Genomic DNA, 22,807 nt, shown 5'->3' with positions numbered 1-22,807 from the left:
TACGTCAGCTTTCCGACTCAGACGACCCGTCGGTGGCGGATTTATGCCTTTAATATTTTTTTCTTCAATTTTTTAAAATTAATTTAGAGTAACTTGAACGTGTTTATAACTCAATCCAAACACACACGTTTATTGAGAGGTCACCATACCTCTATAAGTTACCACTTCCCTTGGGGACCAAACGGACCCAGTGTCCTTGATGACACACCGTCCAATATCTGATTCTGATATCATTTATAACAATATAAGTGAACGACTAATAAATATTATTCGATTTGACGTGTTACTTATCACCGTCACCATTTTAAGTCGGTGGAAATCTGGTGGTCTTCGAATCAAAAGTCGAAACACCAACAAAGAATTATTAAAAAAAAAACAACGGAGGAAAAGAGTAGCGAAAGCTTCAGACTTCGAGTGTTCAATGCTGACTTCTTTTTATATATATTTTCCATTCGTTATTTGGCGCTTCCTTCAGCCGCCCTTCCCTGCGCGAACCCCATTTGGGCTTACCACTTGGGCGATTCTTTATAATTTCAGCTATTTACGCATTCGATTCTTCCCAATCCCACAACCCCCACCCAAATCCCCAAACCCCCTGCAATTTTCATGGTCTTTCTCACTTGTTTGCGTCTTCTCTAAGTCAATCCTCCATTGGGCTCTCAATTCCCGCCTCCAATGGCCTCCCACCACCAGTTTTCTGCCGTTAAGGTCTTACCCTTCATCCATCTCTCTTTTAATTCACCTCTCGCCACTTAATTCCACTGTTTTTTGGCCATATCTCAAGTGGGTTGTTGCGTTTGTAGGGCGCCAAAGTGCTCATGGTTGGAGCGGGGGGAATCGGCTGCGAGCTTCTCAAGACTCTGGCTCTCTCCGGGTTTCAGGACATTCATATTGTAATTATTTTTTGGAAGTTCTTTGTAGAGAATCACTGTTTTTTTGCGTTTTGTTTTGTTTCTGCTTAGAAATTTCAACTTCGGTGATGATTTGTATTGCCACTTTGGTGGGTTAGGGTTTAAATGGTTTAATATGATTGGGTATCTCTTTTGGCTGAGTGAAGTTTATGGGTAGAGTAGACTTTGTTCTTAGTGTTCTTCATCCTTGTCTTTTGTTTTGCTCGTAGCATGCCCAACCAGTACTGTTTTGTAGTTATCCGTGTAAGGTTTTCCATGGAACTATCTTTTGCAGGATAAGAATTGTTGGCATTTTAGTAATTTCGTTTGTACCCTCTTCCCAAAAGTTAAAAGGGCATGAAAAGAAGAAATTCCTATACTTCTAGAAGCATTATACTTAAAATTCGTTTGGTGTTATGCCTCTTTATAGCAAAGTTTTTTGATCCAACAGTTGAGAGCTACTTCTTTTGGAAAGAACTAAGATCTTAGAGATATTTCTCCTTTTCTCGTAGACTAATCTTCATTGGTGAAGATTCTTGAGATATTGTTCACATGTAAATGCATAAAATTTTCCCGTAGAGATGATAAATGTTTCTCTTCGCCTTTCGTTCTCTTAATTCTTTCTATCCTGCAAGCTATTCTTCTTCGGCCTTCTTAGACCACGCGAATGAGTCCCATTTGGGTTCCACCGGCTTTAGTGCTTTCATTGAATTCCATGATTCTGTCACAAAGCTTGTTGACTCATTCGGCAACTTGAGCCACCGATCGGTTTCGTACCTTTCTTTCTGCTGCTCATGTCAGCCTAAGTTCTTCAGGGAAGATAGTTGGGAGTAGCTGACTATGATTTCATAGATGGAGTATGATAGAGCTCTGACGGAGAAAAACAAGTGAAAGAGGCATCTTTCATTCATATCGATTTAAGTTTTTCCGTTTATGAGGAATAGGTGGCGGCGGAGGCACATAGCATGTACTTATATGTTTGATATTTGTATCCAAATAGTAACAGGTTTACTATTCTTAATAAATGTTCGTCATTTTATTTTTTTGTTGATACTGTACTAGTGAAAATTTAGTTTGGAATCTCTACTGATTGCATTTTTCTTTAAATTTAAAGGACTGATATATATTATATGTTTTTAACTTACATTGAAATTGTTGAAGGTCACTTTAAGATGTTCGGAAGAACAATATTGATGCAAACGACAGTGTTCATCGGCTGTGGATTTGCCTTAGGCGTGACTTTTTTTCCCACTAGACTCGTGTGTGTTGCTTAATACTTATTTGCAGATTGACTTATCAAAAGAAATTCTAACTTGCAGATTGACATGGACACCATAGAAGTGAGCAACTTAAACCGACAGTTTTTATTCCGAAAATCCCATGTAGGGCTGTCAAAGGCTAAGGTAAGGGGTTTTCATTTTTCATCTCATGGTGGCAATGCAGTTCTGTTCTTGCACTTCTTACATATGCTTAATTTTGTCATGCTAGGTTGCTCGGGATGCTGTCCTAAGATTCAGACCTCACGTTAGCATTACCTCATATCATGCAAATGTCAAGAATCAAGAATTTAATGTAGATTTCTTTAAACAATTTAATGTTGTTTTGAATGGACTCGATAACTTAGATGCAAGGCGACATGTGAATCGTTTGTGCTTGGCAGCTGACGTTCCCCTAGTCGAAAGTGGAACCACTGGATTCCTTGGACAGGTGATCTATTTTTTCAAATATACATGACAGCGCTTTATGTTTTGAATGTTTATGCATATGAAACCTATGACATCAATTTTTTATACTTTTTAGTCTCTCCTTGGAAACATTGGCATAACAATGTTTAGTGAGGTTAAACGAGTCAAACCGGTTTCTAATGAAGTACTTATTTTTTGTGCTTGTTTTTTCAAATGATATTTTGTAATGCATCTGCCGTGCTATTCCTTGAACTATATATGATATCGAGTCTAAATGCTCATCAATATTCATTCTATTTAATGTTCAAAGAAACTAATGGGATTTGGTACATTTGTGGAAATTATGCTGGTGAATTATTTTCCATGGATCTTCAAAGAGGGAGTTGTGGCAGTTCTTCCTTTTATATTCCAAAGTAAGCACTAGGTGATTAAAAATTGGAACTGTGAGATCCCACGTCGGTTGGAGAGGGGAACGAAACATTCCTTATAAGGATGTAGAAACCTCTCTTTAATAGACGTGTTTTAAAACCTTGAGACGAAGCCCAGAAGGAAAAGCTCAAAGAGGACAATATCTGCTAGCGGTGGGCTTGGGCTGTTACAAATGGTATTAGAGCCAGCCAGACATCGGGTTGTGTGCCAGCGAGGATGCTGGGCCCCCAAGGGGTAGTGAATTGTGAGATCCCACGTCGGTTGGAGTGGGGAACGAAACATTCCTTATAAGGACGTGGAAACCTCTCCCTAACAGACACATTTTAAAACCTTGAGGGGAAGCCCGAAAGGGAAAGCCCAAAAAGGACAATATATGTTAGCGGTGGGTTTGGGCTTGGGCTTGGGCTGTTACAAATGGTATTAGAGTTAGACACAGAGCGATGTGCCAGCGAAGACATTCTCTAAGGGAGGTGGATTGTTAGATTCCACGTCGGTTGGAGAGGGGAACGAAACGCTCCTTATAAGGATGTGGAAATCTCTTCCTAACAAACATGTTTTAAAACATTGAGGGGAAGCCCGGAAGAGAAAGTACAAAGAGAATAATATCTGCTAGCGGTTGGCTTAAGCTGTTACAGGAACTCGGTCGTCTACAAGTCTGTGACTTTGATTTGTGGAAACTATGAAGGTTTGAGCAGAATCTTTGAAGACGATAATTGTGAGATTAGTTGACTTGGATAAATGGCCAAACTGCTACTGGTTATATATGTGTATGTAGAGAGTCCTGAGTACAAATTCATGAGGCCTTTTTGCACTCATTCCCAGTCTATGACTTGAGTACTACTCTAACCTTAATTTCTCCTTCATCACTATTAGCTAATTGTTAATTTGTGCTTGGTCAGGGTGTTTTTCCTCTGCTTGAACTATTTAATTTCAACTTTGGCCCAGGTCACAGTCCATGTCAAGGGAAGAACAGAATGCTACGAGTGCCAGCCGAAACCGGCCCCAAAAACATATCCTGTCTGTACTATTACTAGTACACCGTCAAAGGTACGAAACCAAGCTTAAGATTTCTATTGTTGTTTTCTTCAGTAATTTTCTCAGAGTCCTTAACACGGTCGCATCTTTTTATAAGTCAGCCACCTCCGCAACTAATTAATAATAATACAATATACAACTAATAAATCCTAATCATAGCAGTAGCAACTGCTTATATAACCACGAACCGACTCATTTACTACTATCAATAATGGGCAGTTGTATATTTAAAGAACGTATGATCATAAGTTCATAACTCGGCTCATTTTTGTGGCCCATCTCATAGAGACATGATTTGTTAGGGTATATATATTTTCCCCAGGTTGTGTAGCTGGTCCTGCTTTTGTTATTTTGTGGTTTAATATGGTTGTGAACTTTGCAGTTCGTTCACTGCATCGTTTGGGCAAAAGATCTACTTTTTGCGAAGTTATTTGGAGATAAGAATCAAGAAAACGATCTAAACGTACGTTCAAGTGATTCTGCAAGTTCATCAAATCATGCTGAAGATATATTTGAACTTTACAAAGACGAAACAATTGAGCAGTATGGAAGAAGAGTATTTGATCATGTTTTTGGGTACAATATCGAAGTAGCCTTATCTAACGACGATACATGGAAAAATCGCAATAAACCGAGGCCTATTTATAGTAGGGATATCCTGCCTGATGAACCAACTAAACAGAACGGAAACTCAGACAAAAACTGTGCCACTGACGATCAAAGTTCGATTTCTGCTATGACATCTCTAGGCATGAAAAATCCCCAGGAGATATGGAGTCTTATGGAAAATTCCAGAATCTTCATCGAGGCTATTAAGCTTTTTTTCACTAAAAGGGAAAAGGTTTGGTTTTAACTTCTCATTTTACGATTAAAACCTTAAGGCTTCTTGATGTTCTTGTGGACTTTCTAAATGGGTGTGGTATACAGGATGTTGGGAACTTGACTTTTGATAAAGATGATCAGTTAGCTGTGGAGTTTGTCACTGCTGCTGCCAATATTAGAGCTGAATCTTTTGGTATTCCAATGCATAGCCTTTTTGAATCTAAAGGTATTGCTGGTAACATTGTGCATGCTGTTGCAACAACCAATGCTATCATTGCTGGGTTGATTGTGATCGAGGCAATTAAGGTGCTGCAAAACGAGGCGAACAATTATCGGTATGTGGAGTTTCTTCATATTGCTATGGGATTCCGTTTCATGTTCTGTTTTGATCTTAGTTATTGTGGTTTACAGATGTTCTATAGATGCTCTGGAATGTTGTTATGTGGTTTATTATTTCTGTGCTTGTGCATCATTTTACTGAGTATTGTTATTTTGTTTGTGGTACGTTAGTATTGAGATCCCACATCGGTTGGTGAGGAGAACGAAGCATTCTTTATAAGGGTGCGGAAATCTCTCCTTAGCAGACATGTTTTAAAACCTTGAGGGAAGTCCGAAAGGGAAAGCGCAAAGAGGACAATTTCTGTTAGCGGTGGGCTTGGGCTGTTACAAGTGGTGTTAGAGCTAGACATCAGGTAGTGTGTCAGCGAGGGCGCTGAGCCCCGAAGGGGGGGTAGACCCGCGAGGACACTGGGTCCCGAATGGGAGTGGATTGTGAGATCCCACATCGATTGGAGAGAGGAACGAGTGCTAGTAAGGATGTTGGCCTCAAAGGGGGATGGATTGTAATATCCCACATCGATTGGTGAGGAGAACGAGTGTCAGCGAGGACGCTAAGCCTCGAAGGGGGGTGAATTGTGAGATCCCACATTGGCTGGGGAGGAGAACGAAACATTATTTATAAGGGTGTGAAAACCTCTCCCTAGCTAGCTGATGCATTTTAAAACCTTGAGGGGAAGCCTGAAAGGGAAAGCTCAAAAAGGACAATATCTGCTAGCGGTGAGCTTGGGCTGTTACAAATGGGATTAGAGCCCAACACTAGGCGGTGTGCCAGCGAGGGCGTTGAGCCCTAAAAGGAGGTGGACTAGTGAGGATGCTAGGCCCCAAAGGGGGAGGATTGTGATATCCCACATCGATTGGAAAGAGGAACGAGTGCCAGCAAGGACGCTGGACCTCGAAAGGGATGAATTGTAAGATCCCACATTGATTGGAGAGGGGAATGAGTGCTAGCGAGGACGTTGGACCTCGAAGAGGGGTGGATTGTGAGATCCCACATCGGTTAGGGAGGAGAACGAAGCATTCTTTATAAGGGTGTGGAAACCTCTCCCTAGTAGACGCATTTTAAAACCTTGAGGGGAAGCCTGAAAGAGAAAATCTAAAGAGGACAATATCTGCTAGCGGTGAGCATGGGTGCTTGGGTGGTTACAGTTTTACATTTGTGACAAACCCATCTATGTTCTAATGGAAACGACATTTGAAAATGCTGGTGATATCTTGAGAAAAGCAAGAAAGATGCGCATGTATTAAACTTGTGGCCTGTCTTCTAGTTCTCTTGAATCTCATCTTAACTTGAATGCGCATGTAGGATGACGTATTGTCTCGAACATCCTTCGAGGAAGATGCTTCTTATGCCAGTGGAACCTTTTGAACCTAATAAATCCTGCTACGTTTGCTCCGAGGTACTTTCGATGATTCTCATCCTCGAGTGTTTAGTCGGGTTATCTTGTGGAATTCCATTGAGATTTATTCTTCACTTGCACATATTATGATGAAAATAGACACCGCTATCACTCGAGATAAATACGCACAAAGCAAAGCTGCGGGATTTTGTTGAGAAGATAGTCAAGGCGAAGCTTGGGATGAACTTTCCGCTTATTATGCATGGATCGGCCCTTCTTTACGAAGTTGGCGATGATCTCGATGAAGACATGGTGGCAAATTACGCTGCGAACCTTGAGAAGGTGTGATTTTCTTGTTAAATGCATTCATCATTGGTCTTTTTCCCCATGAAAATTTAGTCCTTGCTCACATGTTGCTCACATGTATTTCAGGTACTGTCGGAGTTTCCTTCTCCAGTCGTTAGCGGGACAATATTGTCGGTTGAGGATCTCCAACAAGAGCTTAGCTGCAGTATAAACATCAAACATAGGTATTTCAACTTACTCATTTTTGCACTTCATATGTGAGATCCCTCATCAGTCGGAGAGAAGAACGAAGCATTCTTTAAAAGGGTGTGGAAACCTCTTCCTAGCAGACGCGTTTTAAAACCGTGAGATTGACAACGATACGTAACGAGCCAAAACAGACAATATCTACTAGCGATAGGCTTGGGTTGTTACAAATGGTATTAGAGCCAGACATCGAGTGGTGTGCCAACGAGGACGTGGACCTCGGATCCCACAGCGGTTGGAGAGGAGAACGAATCATTCCTTATAAGGGTGTGGAAACCTCTCCCTTGCAGACGCATTTTAAAACCGTTAGGCTGATGACAATACATAACGAGCCAAAGCAAACAATATCTGCGAGTGGTGGGCTTAGGTTGTTACATCGTATTTTTCTTATATTTGAAAGTCAAATTGAACCGGTAGCTCCGTAGCTCCATTGAAAATGATTGATCTCTGTTTCCTTAATAAAGATAATATCTTGTTTACGCTCCGGTTGGTTTTTCGGGGAATTGGATTGGAGCTAATAGTTTCAAATACAATGTTCTCGTCCATTAAAAAAGTGTAGATTTCTTTCTTTGTACTCGTAAGTTCGAGTTACTTTTACAAGAATCAGAAATAATCTGTGCAGAGATGAATTTGATGAGGAGAAGGAACCAGATGGTATGGTTCTATCTGGATGGCACCAAACTTCACTGGAAAAGGGTGATAGCAGCAAGACTTTAGGCAATGGAGAAAGCACTTCGACACCCTCTGCTATGGAGGCCGATAAGAACGAAGACTCAGACATCGTTGCATCTGGAAGGAAACGAAAACTAGACAAGGCACCTTCTTCAGCTGTCGATATATCAAGTTCAGCTAATGAAGCTAATAGCTTGAAGAAACTTGAAGAGCTTGATGACGACGACGACGACGACCTTGTCATGCTTGATGATGGAGATTCAGCTATGAACAAGAAGAAAAGATTGCAATAATTGCCTCTTGGATTTAACGGAGTGCTAACCTAATTTTGTTATGTTAGGGGAGAAATGGTGATTCATAATTTTTCTTTAGATCTTAATGTGCAGTCTTTTTGGAGTTAGGTGCATCAATTGTTCTATCATTGTCCCACATCGAGATCAGATGTAGCAAACTAGCAGAATATTATATTTCCAAGCCTCACATTCAGAAGATAGCGTGATTGTAACACTAAACACAAGTCTCAACGTTTTAGAAACTTATACTATTTGATGACGGTAGTCAATGAAATATATTTAAACACATTTTTAGTTTTAAATGATGAGTAATATTAAAAGTAATCATAGAAATAAAGAATTCAAAGCAGGTGATTAAACAGCTGAAAATCTTCATGGGGAGAATTTGCATCACGTGGCTTGCCACCTCCTATAGACCAAATACATTACAAAATTGTGAAGCTAATGCTGATGTGTAATAAATCAAGGCGAACAATATCTGCTAGCAGTGAAGGTATCAGAGCCAAATACCGAGTGATGTGACAGTAAAGACACTGAACCTCCTAAAGAGGTGAATTGTGAGATCCCACGTCGGTTGAATAGGAGAAAAAAATATTCCTTATAAGGGGATGGAAACCTCTCTCAAATAAATGAAATACATTTTAAAATCATGAAACTGACGACGATAAGTAATGAATAAAAGCAAACAATATTAGCTCTGCTACAAAAATTGTAACCAACCCACATCTCTTTCTCGTAGGAAAAGATGATGGAGCCTGCAAGATACAATTCCCTGGAAATTTAAAATAGTTGCAGCATAGAAAATTGCAAGGAAAAAGATGCCCCTGGAAATTTCTCAAGGTACACATAATGAAGATTATACATTCATAGACAGTATTCAAGAAATGATCTCATGAATAATATATTCTTAACCTATTAAGGTAATGCAAAGAAACCATAAGCCATAAGATCTACGATTGGCGGGCAATTTTAATCACTGATTAACATATAATGGCTATGTCAAAAGCACTAAACTCCGTCATAAGAGAGCTATTGCCCCTCCCTTAACATGAGACCCCTACGTTAACATGAACAGTGAGGGAAGAGTGAAGGATCTGTTTCTTCTAAAAAATGAACCTAGACTAGATATGCTTTGCATTTGCTTATTTATTCTGTGTTACTCAGTCCAAGAGGCCAAAAGTTGCAGTCACAAACCATTCTCTCTTGTGAGTGTCTAGAATTATCAGTCCCATCTTAATGATTCAAGGGCTTGTTGATGGATAACTTTATCCCCAGCTGCTAACACATTAAAACCTGAAGTAAAGAACAGTTTAGTTTTATGTAAAACGAGCACACTTTACAAAGTTTACATGAAAGTGTACATTACTTGTTGCAGGGGAATTAGGCAAGGCTTCCCAATAAAGCTCCTCTCCTTTCCAATCGGTTATCACACCACCAGCCCCTTTGATTATGGGTATTAGAGAGAGAAAATCATAGGGCTGAAAGAATTAAAAGCTATCTTGATTAGATCTTCATATACTAGGCAATTCAATGCATAAACTGGCCATATAAATAGTGCATGAGCTCGAATTGTAAGAGTGTTCCACATGGACTTTGATTTTTCTCAACTATTGGCCACGTGAAAAAACGATGATCGAGTATGAGCAAGCTATGCATATGGCAGCCTAACTAATTACCTTGAGCCCAGATTCAATGACAAGATCTACAAACCCAGATGCTAAAAGGGCATACGCATAGCAGTCACAACCATACAGGGGAACTTTTACCTGCACAACAATGTCTATTGTGAATATAAGATCGAACCTGCTCAAGATCTCTTTTATATTGATGGGCTAGAGGAAAAACAAAAAGATATATATCAATAAAGAATAAAGTGAAAACTGCTCAGAGTCCATTCTAATAACTTTCTTCATCTGGTATACAGCATCGGAGTGGGTAAATTAAGTCAGGGAGATATGCTGTCCAAACAATCTTGTGCATATTCTCATTTCTTCCGAGCTACCAAGACCGACCCGGCTGAGGGTGATCGGTGAGTTGTCTTCTAACAACATAGTATGCATTCCGAAATTGATTTATCCAACTTCCACAGACTTTTCTATTGGATGCTATTTTGGAGTGGGCAAATAACCAAAAAGGAACTTAGTGAGCATTATTCGCCAGATCAAGGGAAAGGGAAGTCTTTGCCAAACAGAAGGTTTTGCCATCATTTGAAGCACTTAGAATTTTTGTGCTCAAGTAAAGAATAGGTTAATACTCACGACATTCTTTCGAGCAGAGCTGAAAGAGCAAACTGTTATGAGTTACTTCATGCACTTCAAGACAAAGTATGTTGAACTACAATCATTTACTACATATATTAAGGTTCAATGCTCAATAGGGAAAATTGGTAGTCATGAGTTTTTTGAATGGTCTTTCATTGGAATTTGGGATGACTAATACACAGATTCTATCTAGCTCTGAAATTCCCACTTTGGGAGAAGCATTTAGTAGGATTTGTCGTATAGAAAATTGTCCATTTGGTACGTTTGCTTCTCAATCCCAGAGTAAGAAGCAATGTGGTTTCATGATCAAGTGTTGAGTCAAAATATAGATCTATATCAACTATTAACTGAGATAAGCTTTAGTATTACAATACTAGCAAACTCATGGTGTGTAATCAAATTGCACTTCGCATTGCATCTAATCCAAGTGCACTGTTGCTACATTCCCACAAAACCAAGAACAAATATTGTCCTCTTTGGACTTTCCCTTCAAGTTTTAAAACACGTCTAATAAGTGAGGTTTCCACACCCTTATAAGGAATGTTTTGTTCCCCTCTCCAATCGATGTGGGATCTCACACATAAACTGCATTCCACTCCCTTGGAGGTGGTAAAAATTTCTATCAATTCCAAAATCTGTGGTTCTTTCCAATCATGTGCACCAAATAAAACGTCAAGTGAACTTCCGATGTTTTTATCAGAAAATGAGAAAAGACATTCTATCTTGGCATCAAACACCATGAAAAATATTGAGAATATTCAAGTATTTTCGTTATCATGCATACCTTGTTCCTCACACGAGCAAATGCCTCATCGGCTTCTCCACTAAATAGATGAGGGCTTGTAGTATATCTACACAGACAAGAGGGTTCATAAGAAACAACCAAACGAACCCAAACAAAGAAGGGCGAAAAAGCTTTTAACACGTACACCCGAGAATAGAAGGTAAAAAGTAAACCCATCAACTTTTGGAGCCTAGATTTTGGTTCCCAAGCTTTACCTATCTTTTCTTATTCCATGAACTCCTAGATTTAATTTCAATTTTGGACAATTTAGTCTTTACCCATTCAAGTCTTATTCTAAACTATTTAAAAAGAACGAAAGGATTCTCTACTCTGCCTCCAATATCTGCACAGATCCCAAAAAGAAAAAGGAACATACAAATAATGCGAATATAGCAATAACCTGAACTTTGAAACTAAGAGAAGAAAACACCATAAAAGGGAAAACATACAAATAGGCCTGTGATATGTCTGAACAAGATCTTGTAGATACATTTTGCCCATTCAATGCAGTTCTCCTCCCACTTATTCCTATCCATCTTTCTCTCAGAACAGGCTGATCAATGATACCCAGAATCTGAAGATTAACACCATCCTATCATTAATATAGCAGATAAAGGTAGAACATCGGGGACACATTTTTAGATATTTTCATCTCCACTTTTCCATTTATAACTTCACAACAGCATCACTATGTCTCCTTTCTATTTGATTCAAAATTATTTGGATTTGAAACCAATGTCGGGGCTTTTTTGAACAATAGAACAAACTACACACTTAAAAAAGGAGGAAATATAATGATGCAATAAGAGAGGAAGAGTATGGTTGATTGTCCTTACTGGTTTCCCTCTATGTAACAATGCAATCAGAGTGCCAAATAGGGGTTTTCCTGAAACATCTGATGATCAATAAACAACTAAATCAGATAAGGAAGAAGGAACACCCGGAAAGTACCAGTAATAAAACTCTTTGTGCCATCTATTGGATCTAAAACCCAAACAAAATCAGCTGAATTCTCTTTGCATCTCCATCCTTTTTCCTCACCATATCTGCAGTCACAACATATCTATATAAGGAAATGACACATCATAGATCGACATCATCGTTTTTTAGGTAGCAACTAGAGTTAAACATAAGAGTTTCACAAGGGATTGAAATTTTAGTTAGATATTAGCCTCGTGCAAGATTTGGCAATCGTTTTTGAGAGCCAACGAGAAAAGTTGGAAAAAACTAACATAGCATGAGAAGGAAAGTTCTCCATTAAAACTGAAACCATAGATTCCTCCGCTGCTTGATCAGCCACAGTCACAGGACCTGCATTGATTCAGGAAGTAGCCCCAAAACCAGACCCTTGTTATTAGGAACACAGCACTTCGGAAAAAGGCCTTCTAACTAGTTGTGAACCATGAAAAGTGAAAAAGTATATAAGCAAATGCCTGATTTTGTTGTACATAAGAATGTCTTGATATTGAATTTCCGGGCAAAAAATATGCCTACCTACACTTTACCAATTAGGGAGGCTTTTCATAATCTTCTTTGAAAATGGTATGGGAAGAAATGTCTTATCTGAAATGTCTTATCTTCTCGTTTCTCTTTTTTCTTCATAGAATTATACCAATCTAAAAGAAGAATCAATGACTAGAGATAGAAAAATTGAAGAAAAAAAAAATCAAGTACCATCCCTTTTTCTCTTATTTTCATTGACATCTATTTGCATGCAGAAATAAACACATTCAAAAACTCATCACTTCGTTTTTCTCCCGCAAGCAATTGAACCATCTTCGAAACTCCCAGCATTTTCACCTCCTAATCAACAACCTTCTCTCTTAATCTTATCATCTGTTAACAAATTTCACCTCGGCATTTCATCAAACACTTCATTACCCATTAACACTACCAGCCCATTACACCCAAAACAAACAAAAAAAAAAACAAAAAAAACAAAAAAAAAAAAAAGCATAAAAAACCCTCCAACATAAACAAAAACATACTGAAATCCGCCTTATCAATGATCTCAAATTTCTTGCGAAAGTACTTCAGAATCACTTCCCCAGCAGCATCCGCGACCCTGTTCGCAACTTCGGCAAATCGATCGAGGTCATGATCATCAAAACCCATGTCAATGGAAGTGTGCACAATGTTAGAGAACTGGGAATTGGACGACATTACTGAAGAACCGAACTGGTAACGGCGGCAAGGGAGAGAAACGGAGAGGGAAGGAGACGATTGTAGTGAGAAAGTGGAGAAATGGGACAAAAGAGAGGTGGGTTTAGAGGGAATTGCAGGGGTCGAAAGAGAGAGGAAATTGGTGGCGGATTGAGAAATTGAACGCGAAAGAGAGAACATCGTAGCGAGCACGAGAGGGGGGACTGCAATGGAAGTAAAAGGGAAGAATCAGTGGGGGGAGAGAGCAAGGAATCCGTGAAACAGTGGGAGAGGATGAGCCGGCGCTGGGAAAGAGCTTTTGGTATTATTTTGTGGGCTTAATTAATAAAAATACACTTTAATTTCCAATTTCACTAAAAAAATAAAAAAAAAAAAAAAAACTTTTATTTATTTATTTATTTTTTTATTTAAAAAAAAAAAAAACATTAATGTCAAAATGTAATAAAGAAGTTTTAAACTATTTATTTACGGACTAAACAATTTCTTTTCTTTTTTTTTTTTTTAAGTTTATAGGGCATTCTAGTAATTATTTTGGATTCCATTATTATAAGGATATTTTTAAACCTTTAAGAAAGTTTAAAATATTTTGAGCATTTAAAACAATTTCAAATAGTTATTTGGAAAACAAAATNAAAAATTTCCATTACCAAAAAAAAAAAAAAAAAAAAAAAAAAAAAAAAAAAAAAAAAAAACCTAAAATTTAAAAATTTAAATAATAAAGCACTAAGTTTTAATAATATATTGATTAATTTAAAAACACATTGGATTGAAAGTTGAAATGGTCAAAACATTAGAAAGAATATTTATTGTAATTTCAAAGCAAGCAAGCAACCAACGAACCTGAAATTAAAATTAAAAAAATATATACAAAAAAAGAGTTCTACAAATTAAATTCAACAGAAAACCACACACTTCCAAGATAGTTGGAGACATATCCAACCAAAAACCACACGTAAATTCATAAAACACAACATATCATTCATGTGAACACTAACTAACACACACACATTTGTGGACTAATGGTGGCCAGGAAGTTTCTCTTTGATCTTCTCCAGAACCCCCTTCTTACCATGTTCTTGGTGTTCGACGTCCACCGTCGATGTCACGGTGGTACTCTGGTGGTGCCCCGCCCCCGTTGTCGTCGTCGTCGTCCCGGCCTCCTTGTGTTTTCCTGTTAACTTCTCCTTTATCTTCTGCGTCAACCCCTTCTTCTTCTTCCTCCTCCCGCCTTGCCCGTCGTCCTCTGACTGCACAACATCATCGTATCTTCATGATCATTCCCTTATCGTCTTTGAAGTTCAAAGCATAAACACACCATTCATGGCAAATAATTGCATGGTGAAGTTCAAGTCATTTGTGTCTAATAGATTTGACACCTAATAACCCGACATGGACTAAATGATCACATTACTTACTCCTCGTTTCGTTTCGAGGAGGAAAGATTTTTGATGTGAAAAGATTTCACATCATAGATAGTAACCCGACATTTACCTATATCCTTGTGACCAAATGATCACGTTACTTACTTCTCGTTTCGTTTCAAAGAGTGAAGATTACATCATAGATAGTAACCCGAGATTAACCTATATCATTGCGTGACCAAATGACCACGTTACTTACTCCTCGTTACAAAGAGCGATCACAAACCGATACAAGTTCTTTCACACATGTTTTGACCTTACTTATTTCTCGCTTCTATGTGAAACTATCCTCACTAACCAGTTTTTTTAAAGATTTTTGGTCACCCATCGCCATTATATGACTCGATCACCGATACGATTGCTCCAAACAAAGCATGCTTTAACTTTATAGAGTACGATATGACTCGATCACCGACATGATTACTCCAAACAAAACATGCTTTAACTTGAGAGTTCAATTCTTTTAAGTCTATTATATCCCTTATCATCGGGATAACTTCTATTCCAACGTGATCTCTGTTCATTAACATACCCCTTGTACCTCTTTTTTACTCGAGCGTAAAAGCTCTAAATTCATAATCTCAACACACACACACAATTCACTCACCGAGCTAGAGCTGGAGCTGCTAGAACGAGCCAGCGAGGCATCATGGCCTTCCCTAAGGGGCTGCGTCCGGCCAACAACGTCCCCGCCACTCGACACGGGCTTGGACCCAGTGGTGGCAACTCCAGTAGGGTGCATGGGGTTGCCCAATTCCTCACTCATCTGAACCGGGTTCCCAACGGGGCTGAACCCAGTGGTGGAAACTCCGGTCGGGTGCATGGGGTTGCCCAATTCCTCACTCATCTGAACCGGGTTCCCAACCGGCTGGGACCCAGTGGTGGCAACTCCAGTGAGTTGGACAGGGTTGCCGAATTCGTCAGTCAGCTGAACCGGGTTCCCACGTTCGTCCGTCAGCTGGACCGGGTTGCCGAACTCGTCACGTACATTCGCCATTGATGAAGGTTCTGAAAATGGGCGAAGCTTTGAAGTCGAAGTAAAAGCACAGAGGTTGGGGGGATTTAAATACAGATGGGGTTTGCATGTAGAGGAGAGAATTCCACACGTGTACACAGAATAGATATGAGCTGCCACGTGTGGGGATGTGTTGGGACACGTGTGCATTGGTGAGGGTTTGCATGGGCTTTTGGATTGATGATGTCGGAGTTCTCATCACCCTATTCTGTTACAAACGACAGCCTTCTTTATATTGTTCCTTTCAAATATAATATATATTTATTAGATACTTCAAAATTTTATGTTTATTTTTGTATTTAATAAATACGAAATTAAAATAATAGATAACAAAATTAATAGTTTTTTTATAGCTCAGAAAATATATTAGATATAAAATTAAAAAAATTTAATAACTAATTAGATGCTCGTGTCAAAAAAAAAAAAAAAATTTATAAATTTTTAAAAGTTTCAATAATACCAACCCTAACTAATTTTTAAAAAAATCTTTAAATTTTTTCTAAAAAACTCCAAAAAAAAAAAAAAAAAAAAAAAAAAAAAAATTAAGATGGAAATTATTAATATTTTATTTAAAAAATATCCTTAAATTTTTAAAAAATTTCGTTAATACCTTTAACCATTTTTAAAAACTTCAAAAGTAACGCTAAAAATGAAGATAATTTATGAGGTCACAATTTTCATCCATATATTTACGGGAAAAATATTTTTAAACATTTTGAAATAAAATTAAAGTTTAAGAGTACTTTAAAAATTAAGAGTATTTTTAAAATACTATTGAAAGTCTAAGGGTACTTTTGAAATAAAATAGTCATGGTTTCTATCCAAAACTAAAGTTTTTTTTTTTTTTATTTTTTCCCCATAGGCAGTAGCTAGTTCAGGACTACATTTACTAACCTCACCGATAATTTCATTACCCTCACGAGCAAGATCACGTCCCTCATTACGAGCTTGTACACATGCTTCTAGAGCTACTCGGTTAGCTACGGCACCTGGTGCATTACCTCAAGGGTGCCCCAAAGTTCCTCCGTCAAATTGTAGTAAAGAATCATCTCCAAAAATCTCGATTAGAGCAGACATATACCAAACGTGAATACCACCGGAAGCCACTGGCAGAACACATGGTAAAGAGACCCAATCTTGAGTGAAATAAATACCGCAGCTTCGATCTTTTTCAACAAAATCATCAATGTAGTAAATCAACAAACCCTAAAGTGATGTCTCTTTCCCGTTCAAGTTTACCTACTACATGTTTTATGTCAATAATAACTAAGAGAAAATAAATGAAGAAAATTAACTAAGAGAAAAATGCAATCACCGAGAGTAGATAAATAGATAAAATACAAATCATTATCTTAAAAGTCGATGGTTCCATCAAACTAAAAAAAAAAACAAAAACAAAAATGTTTGAGAATAAGATGACATAATAGAGGGGAGTATGGTGCTCACAAGATCATAGGAAGATTGGGGTATTGGAATCTGTTTTACACAAAAGAGAGTGAAAAGAATTTCAACTCAATAACATTTATATATATATATATATCATATCTTTGATATGTATACAGACCTTTAAAATGGAGTTATGAAGTTGACTCACAATTCCTGTTTCATGAAACATTCAAACACTACAAACAATTCCTGGAAGGCACCCGGATCGAGGGAGCAGCACCATTTCGCTGCCTGCAATGGACCACGGAACAGAGCTGCTTATGGCCATGGCTCCCCTGTTTCATGAATGCGACATGACGGGACTGTTAAAATCTTTCATGCTTTGCTAGATTTTGCCCAGAAGAAACCTTTCCTTCTTGTGGAGTGATGATTATCAGACATCACTCTAGAAGATCCCTTCGAGCCGAAGGAGAAGTGCCGTTTCAAGAACGGCTTTCCTGAGGAGCTTCTCGTGCTAGAACTCGCAGACATTCTAGAGCCCTTTTCGAGACGGGCATGGTTTTTGAAAGGATTGTTTGCTTCAAAATGGCTATCTGCATTACAGTTTTTGGATCTCTTGTATAGACTCTTCCAGTCCATTTCAGCTTTAAGCGCCTTTTCGGACAGCTTCTGCGTGTGCTTCTCCCCGAAGGTACAAACGGGACAAGCGGGGTCGTACTTGTAAATCTCGGGTGTCATACTCTCCAGGCAGTCGGCATGATAAACATGTCCACAGGTTAGTACAGCAGCAACAGAAAGCTCGTTGTTAGCAATGATCCTTTGGCTACTCCATGAGGATTTCTCGGTCAATAGTTTTGAGCAAACTCCGCAAGTTTGCAAATCAACTGAGGAGGTTGAAATTCGACTACTAGACCTGGCTATTTTCTCACCGTTAAAGCCGAAAGAGTCGCTATCAAAAGACCATCTTTCTCGATGAGAAGTGGCCATGAGCTCAGAGAAGGCATGGACAGACCAACAATCTGAAGACCCTCCATGTGAGTCACGGACCGATTCGTTGCTCCAAGAGGGAAGCCTTGGTCTATCTTCAGAAGCTAAATAACTACCTGGTGATTTTAATCCTCGGATTCGGTTGTCAGAACCTTGACGCAACAGCTGATGTCCTGGAGATTGATGGGTACATCTTGTTAGGGATGAATTGGTTGGAGGCAGATAGCTCTGTGATGACAAAGGAGAGGTTGACAAAGATGAAGTGGAAGGCAATGAAAGTGACAATTTTGCAGGAGACTTATATGAGACTGTGGGAGAATCCATAGCCTCCTTCACCTGCTTGGAACAGAGAAAATTGCATCTCAACGGACTATAGGACTATCGGGTTTAGAAAAACTTAACTGGAAAAGACCTTATGTTACCTGTTCTAAACTCACATCTGTGGATACATTCCTTGAATTTGATTGACCTGCCATGAACAGCTAGCTGATGTGAGACATGAACACAATAAAAAAGGCTACCTGTCTTTAAACTGGTAATTAAACCATTTAATCAGGTGGAGGGGAGAAACAAAGTATTTGCAAGAATCCTCAATTGAACAAGTTTAATTTGTAGAAGGTACCATCTTGTATCCATAAGGTTTTATAGAAAGTACCATTCATAAACCATTTTTCTCAGTTATTTGTCAGCAAAATAAAAATCTCAGTAAGAGCAAAAACCAAGAATAATACCACTAATTTAATAAACATTGATAAAAACAAATTTAAGAAAAAAAACTCCATAATTCAATACCATGAATTATTATCTGGAAATACAACCTCAACCGCCCCCCTCCCCCCAAAAAAAAAAATGAAAAAAAAAAAAAAACTTCATTTTCTTCCAATCCTTTGTCTGTTCAATTTGCACAAACTAGCAAGTTGCAGACATTAAGGATTAAACGTCGTTGGATTTAGTTAGTAGGGTTGAAACCAAAGACCAAACTGCACAGATAAGATAGAAACCGATGATTTCCACGGTGGTTTACGAAGACTTATAGACTGAACTATAACTCTTGCAATAGGTAGGCAGACTCCAAATTGAGCAGCTGTTACTGTTTATCATGGGTAAACAATATTGATCAGAGAAGGGCAACAGACAAATTAAAACTGCAACGCAAGAGAGAGAGAGATAACGGCGTTGGTGGGTGGTGCTGATAGGAAGAATGAGCAGTGGAGAGCGAAAGGACTCGAGAAAAAATGGAGGTAGAAATGAGAATAATGGGGTGGGTGAGGCAGGGAGGAGCAGTGCTGGAAGGAAGAACGAGTGATATTGAAGGTGAAAGGATGAGAGAAAAAATGCTGGTACTGATAGAGGTGATAAAGTATGGTAGAGAAGCACTTATAGTAAGAATGAAGGGAGACTATGTTGAGAGAGTAAATGAAAGGTGAGATTTGAAAAAGAAGAAAAATAGCAATGCATTATTAATAAGGGTCACCAACCAACCAATCAATATTTCTACAACTGATTTCATCACTCGTAAGAATGAACTAATGCTAATCATGTTGGTCCCTCTCGGTTTGATCAGTCCTTTTAATAATTAATTCACCCCCACCACATATTTTCAATAAAGAAAACATTGGTTTGGAACCCTATACAAGGGGTGCAGCTCGCCCCTATTTCTAAGAGTGCTCATGCACTCTACTCGTTACCACTAAACGACAAAGCCTTGAGCAGAAGGAGGGACTCGTCGAACCCTTAACCTCAAACTAAAAAGCTAGTTCGGCTAACCATGGGGATAGTAATGGGAGTAATGGGGTAGGTGAGGCAGGGTGGAGCAGTGCTAGTAGGAAGAACTTGCGATATAGAAAGTGAAGTGTAAAAGATAAAATGAAGGTACTGATAAAGGTTATAAAGTTGGGTGGAGGAGCACTTATAGTAAGAACGAGAGGGAGATGTAGTTGAGAGAGTGAGTGAAAGTGAGGTTTGAACAAAAAGAAAAATAGCAATGCGTTATTAACAAGGGTCACCAACCAATCAATCAGTTTTTCTACGACTGATGTCATCACTCTTCAAAATGAACTAACGCTAATCATGTCAGTCCCTCTCGGTTACATCGGTCATTTTAATAATTAATACACCCGTAATACATCTTTTCAATATAAAAAAAAAAAACATAACCAAAAAACTAGTTCAGTTAGCCATGCATTCCAAAAAAGCAGGAATTTTCCATTTGATGTTCGATGCAAAATTTAAAAAAATGCCTACGCACAAAAATCAGAAAGAGACGAACAGACTGAGCCACAGAACAAAACAAACTAAAGTAACCAGAAGTTGCAATAATTAGAGACCTAGATGTATTGCTAGCTATGTGGCAGGTGCCAGTTAGAGGCTTAGTTGTTCTCCCATGTTCTTTTGCTTGCTCAGGTGAGACAGAGTCGAGTATAATCTTTCAAGTACTCCCTTCTATTATTTTAGAAGCGACATTGTGTCCATGGAATTTCTGTCATATCTTCATTGATGTTCATGCTTTATTGATTTTAAACAATAACTAAGATCTAGGTTCTTTAACTGATGAGATTGAATATAAATTAACAAAGAGTTCGGTGCATGCATACTTGTTAAAAACAGGAGACTGAAAAATGCAAAATCAAATGGAGAATGTAAAGGGGAATGAAAAAGTAAGATTCTTCGGAGTTATAATTCGAATTTAGAAACTTTTAAATCCTACCATCTGGGTGATTACCTGAACTAGGAGTCCTCAAATTATTAGTTGTGCCTTCTGGCGGTGGAGACTTTTGCCATGTACGTCTACGGAGATGTTCAAGTGGACTTCCATCCTCGGACGCATACGCTGACTCATATTTCAGTTCCACTCTATCATTGCGACTAACACCATCAGAAAACCAATTTATCGAAGTCTCTTCGCCAGCTACTCGTCCACGATTATCCCATCGAAAGCTCCAACTAGGAGAATACCTCATATTCCTACATAAGGTTTCACTTCCAGATCCACTAACTATAGTATTTTCCCTAGCAGCAACACAACACGCAGATCCCATGCTGGAGAAGGACCAAGATTTTGGTTTTTATGACTTCGCCACAAGAGTTGCTGAAGATCTTCAAACGTAGAACTTTGAGAATAACCCCAGCACCATGCCTCTCAAGGAAACGCCAAACTGTATATTACCTATAATCATGATAAACAGAGATTATCATAAGATAGGACTATAAGGCCAGGAAACGATATAAACACTAGAAAATACAGAAACCCATCCACAAATCATAGAAAACCACCTAAATTTTTCAATGTAATAATATCATTTAATCAAAACCCCTTAATCCAATATAACTTAACTACACGAACCTTTTCCAACTAAAAATAGAACAAAAACAAACGTGATTCTCAAAGTTCAGACAAAAGCATCTCCTAAACTGAAGAAATAACATTTGGAGTACACAAAAGTTACCCGATGGGAAATAAATTCTTGGATTTCGATTCCCATTTCCAAATCACTATATGATCACCACCACACAAGAAAGCACATCGAGCATAAGATTGAAATCCTAAGCTTTTCCTAGTTCATTAAGCAAACCGGGACTTCCAATCAAAAACATCCTCCATTACAAACGCGTCGAGTTTCTACCTTCACCCAATGGGTATTGGTACTAATTAATCACACTCACTGAAAACACAGACAAACACAACCGCACAAGAAACTCTTCTTTTCACGGAATAAATGGACACAGATTCGGTTCAATCTGCAAAATTTGTGGAAGCTGTGAGTAAGTCTAAATTGAAAACCCTAAAATTAGAAATTCGAAAAAGAAAAACAGAGATTCAATCGCTTAAACAAGTCAGCGAGATCCGAACAATTAGCATACAATACGCAAACAAATTCAATCAAATGCCACCATAAAAAATAAAAACTAAAAATTAAAAAAAAAAAAACTAAACATACAAAACCAAAAACTTAATACTGAAAACCTCCAAAACTAATGAAAACAAACAAAAAAACAAAAGCCTCATTAGATTCTGAAACTCCATTAATTCAAACAAAAGCAATCAATAATACACCGAAATGATCTAAAGCGTACCTTCACAGAGCCCAATCTCAAACTCGAAAGAGAGAGAAAGAGGAGAGAGAGAGAGAGGGTTTTAGAGGGAGAAATGGAGGAAGAAGGCTGTAGCTGGTTTTCTTCACAACACAGAAAGACTGAAAGGGTAGTTCTAAACGGTTTAATTAACGGCGTTAGGGCATTTGGAGAATCTTCCACAATAATAACGTTTCGGAGTTAACGGCGGTTTAAGTATTCTTTTTATGTACGGTCGTTACTTCGGAGCTTTTCCGCCATGAAGCCTACGTGTATATTTATTATTATTATTATTATTATTATTATTTCAAATTACTTTAAAAATTAAAAATAAAACAAAAATAAAAAATAAAAATAAAAATTACTCAAAAGTATGCTTTAAGTAGCTCTGTACTTGAGCACTATTATTGCTATTTATATAAATAAATAAATAAATAAATATATATATATATATATATATATATATATATATATATAATTGGTGGTCCAATTATAAATTCAATTTATGTGATTTTTTATTAAAAAAAAAATAACCCACATTAATAATTATTTAAATAAAATTTTGTTTTTAATTAAGTAGTAATAATGATATTATAATTTTTTTTAGAGAGTACAATAATACAAAAAAAAAATTACTAATATGAGTTTTTTTTTTTTTTTTTGTC

The 22,807-nt window shown here is 38.0% G+C and overlaps 4 protein-coding genes across 8 annotated transcripts; 1 reads left to right on the top strand and 3 right to left on the bottom strand.

Moving 5' to 3' along the window:
• Positions 1-457: 457 nt before the first annotated feature.
• Positions 458-8,340, top strand: LOC111448375 (SUMO-activating enzyme subunit 2-like). Of its 3 annotated transcripts, none has more exons than XM_023087934.1 (11): positions 458-708; positions 804-893; positions 2,210-2,293; positions 2,379-2,597; positions 3,950-4,051; positions 4,422-4,880; positions 4,967-5,196; positions 6,504-6,597; positions 6,697-6,879; positions 6,970-7,067; positions 7,712-8,340. In XM_023087934.1, the coding sequence occupies exons 1-11, from the start codon at positions 676-678 to the stop codon at positions 8,052-8,054; spliced, it is 1,935 nt and encodes a 644-aa protein (XP_022943702.1). In that variant the 5' UTR covers positions 458-675; the 3' UTR covers positions 8,055-8,340. The 3 variants fall into 3 exon arrangements, with proteins under 3 accessions (XP_022943702.1, XP_022943705.1, XP_022943704.1); XM_023087937.1 differs by lacking the exon at positions 458-708 and adding an exon at positions 2,052-2,123 and having other exon boundaries at positions 816-893; XM_023087936.1 differs by lacking the exon at positions 458-708 and having other exon boundaries at positions 816-893; positions 2,052-2,293.
• Positions 8,341-8,895: 555 nt separating this feature from the next.
• Positions 8,896-13,558, bottom strand: LOC111448992 (bifunctional phosphatase IMPL2, chloroplastic). The gene is made up of 9 exons (XM_023088811.1): positions 13,088-13,558; positions 12,332-12,410; positions 12,051-12,145; positions 11,936-11,985; positions 11,549-11,673; positions 11,100-11,166; positions 9,731-9,820; positions 9,421-9,532; positions 8,896-9,347 (listed from the first exon to the last, which is right to left on the bottom strand). The coding sequence occupies exons 1-9, from the start codon at positions 13,440-13,442 to the stop codon at positions 9,277-9,279; spliced, it is 1,044 nt and encodes a 347-aa protein (XP_022944579.1). The 5' UTR covers positions 13,443-13,558; the 3' UTR covers positions 8,896-9,276.
• Positions 13,559-14,103: 545 nt separating this feature from the next.
• On the bottom strand, positions 14,104-15,713 carry LOC111448732 (late embryogenesis abundant protein-like). Its single transcript, XM_023088448.1, has 2 exons — positions 15,291-15,713; positions 14,104-14,509 (listed from the first exon to the last, which is right to left on the bottom strand). The coding sequence occupies exons 1-2, from the start codon at positions 15,678-15,680 to the stop codon at positions 14,279-14,281; spliced, it is 621 nt and encodes a 206-aa protein (XP_022944216.1). The 5' UTR covers positions 15,681-15,713; the 3' UTR covers positions 14,104-14,278.
• Positions 15,714-17,177: 1,464 nt separating this feature from the next.
• LOC111448743 lies at positions 17,178-22,251 on the bottom strand. 3 transcript variants are annotated; one of them, XM_023088464.1, is made up of 5 exons: positions 22,146-22,251; positions 20,927-21,237; positions 20,794-20,881; positions 18,494-18,540; positions 17,178-18,407 (listed from the first exon to the last, which is right to left on the bottom strand). In XM_023088464.1, the coding sequence occupies exons 2-5, from the start codon at positions 21,107-21,109 to the stop codon at positions 17,460-17,462; spliced, it is 1,266 nt and encodes a 421-aa protein (XP_022944232.1). In that variant the 5' UTR covers positions 21,110-21,237; positions 22,146-22,251; the 3' UTR covers positions 17,178-17,459. The 3 variants fall into 3 exon arrangements, with proteins under 3 accessions (XP_022944232.1, XP_022944231.1, XP_022944230.1); XM_023088463.1 differs by adding an exon at positions 21,518-21,809 and having other exon boundaries at positions 20,794-21,237; positions 22,146-22,246; XM_023088462.1 differs by having other exon boundaries at positions 20,794-21,237.
• Positions 22,252-22,807: the final 556 nt, after the last annotated feature.

This window comes from Cucurbita moschata, unplaced genomic scaffold, assembly GCF_002738365.1.
Source record: "Cucurbita moschata cultivar Rifu unplaced genomic scaffold, Cmos_1.0 Cmo_Scf00010, whole genome shotgun sequence".
Lineage (NCBI taxonomy): Eukaryota > Viridiplantae > Streptophyta > Magnoliopsida > Cucurbitales > Cucurbitaceae > Cucurbita > Cucurbita moschata.
This window is presented reverse-complemented; position numbering and strand designations above follow the sequence as displayed.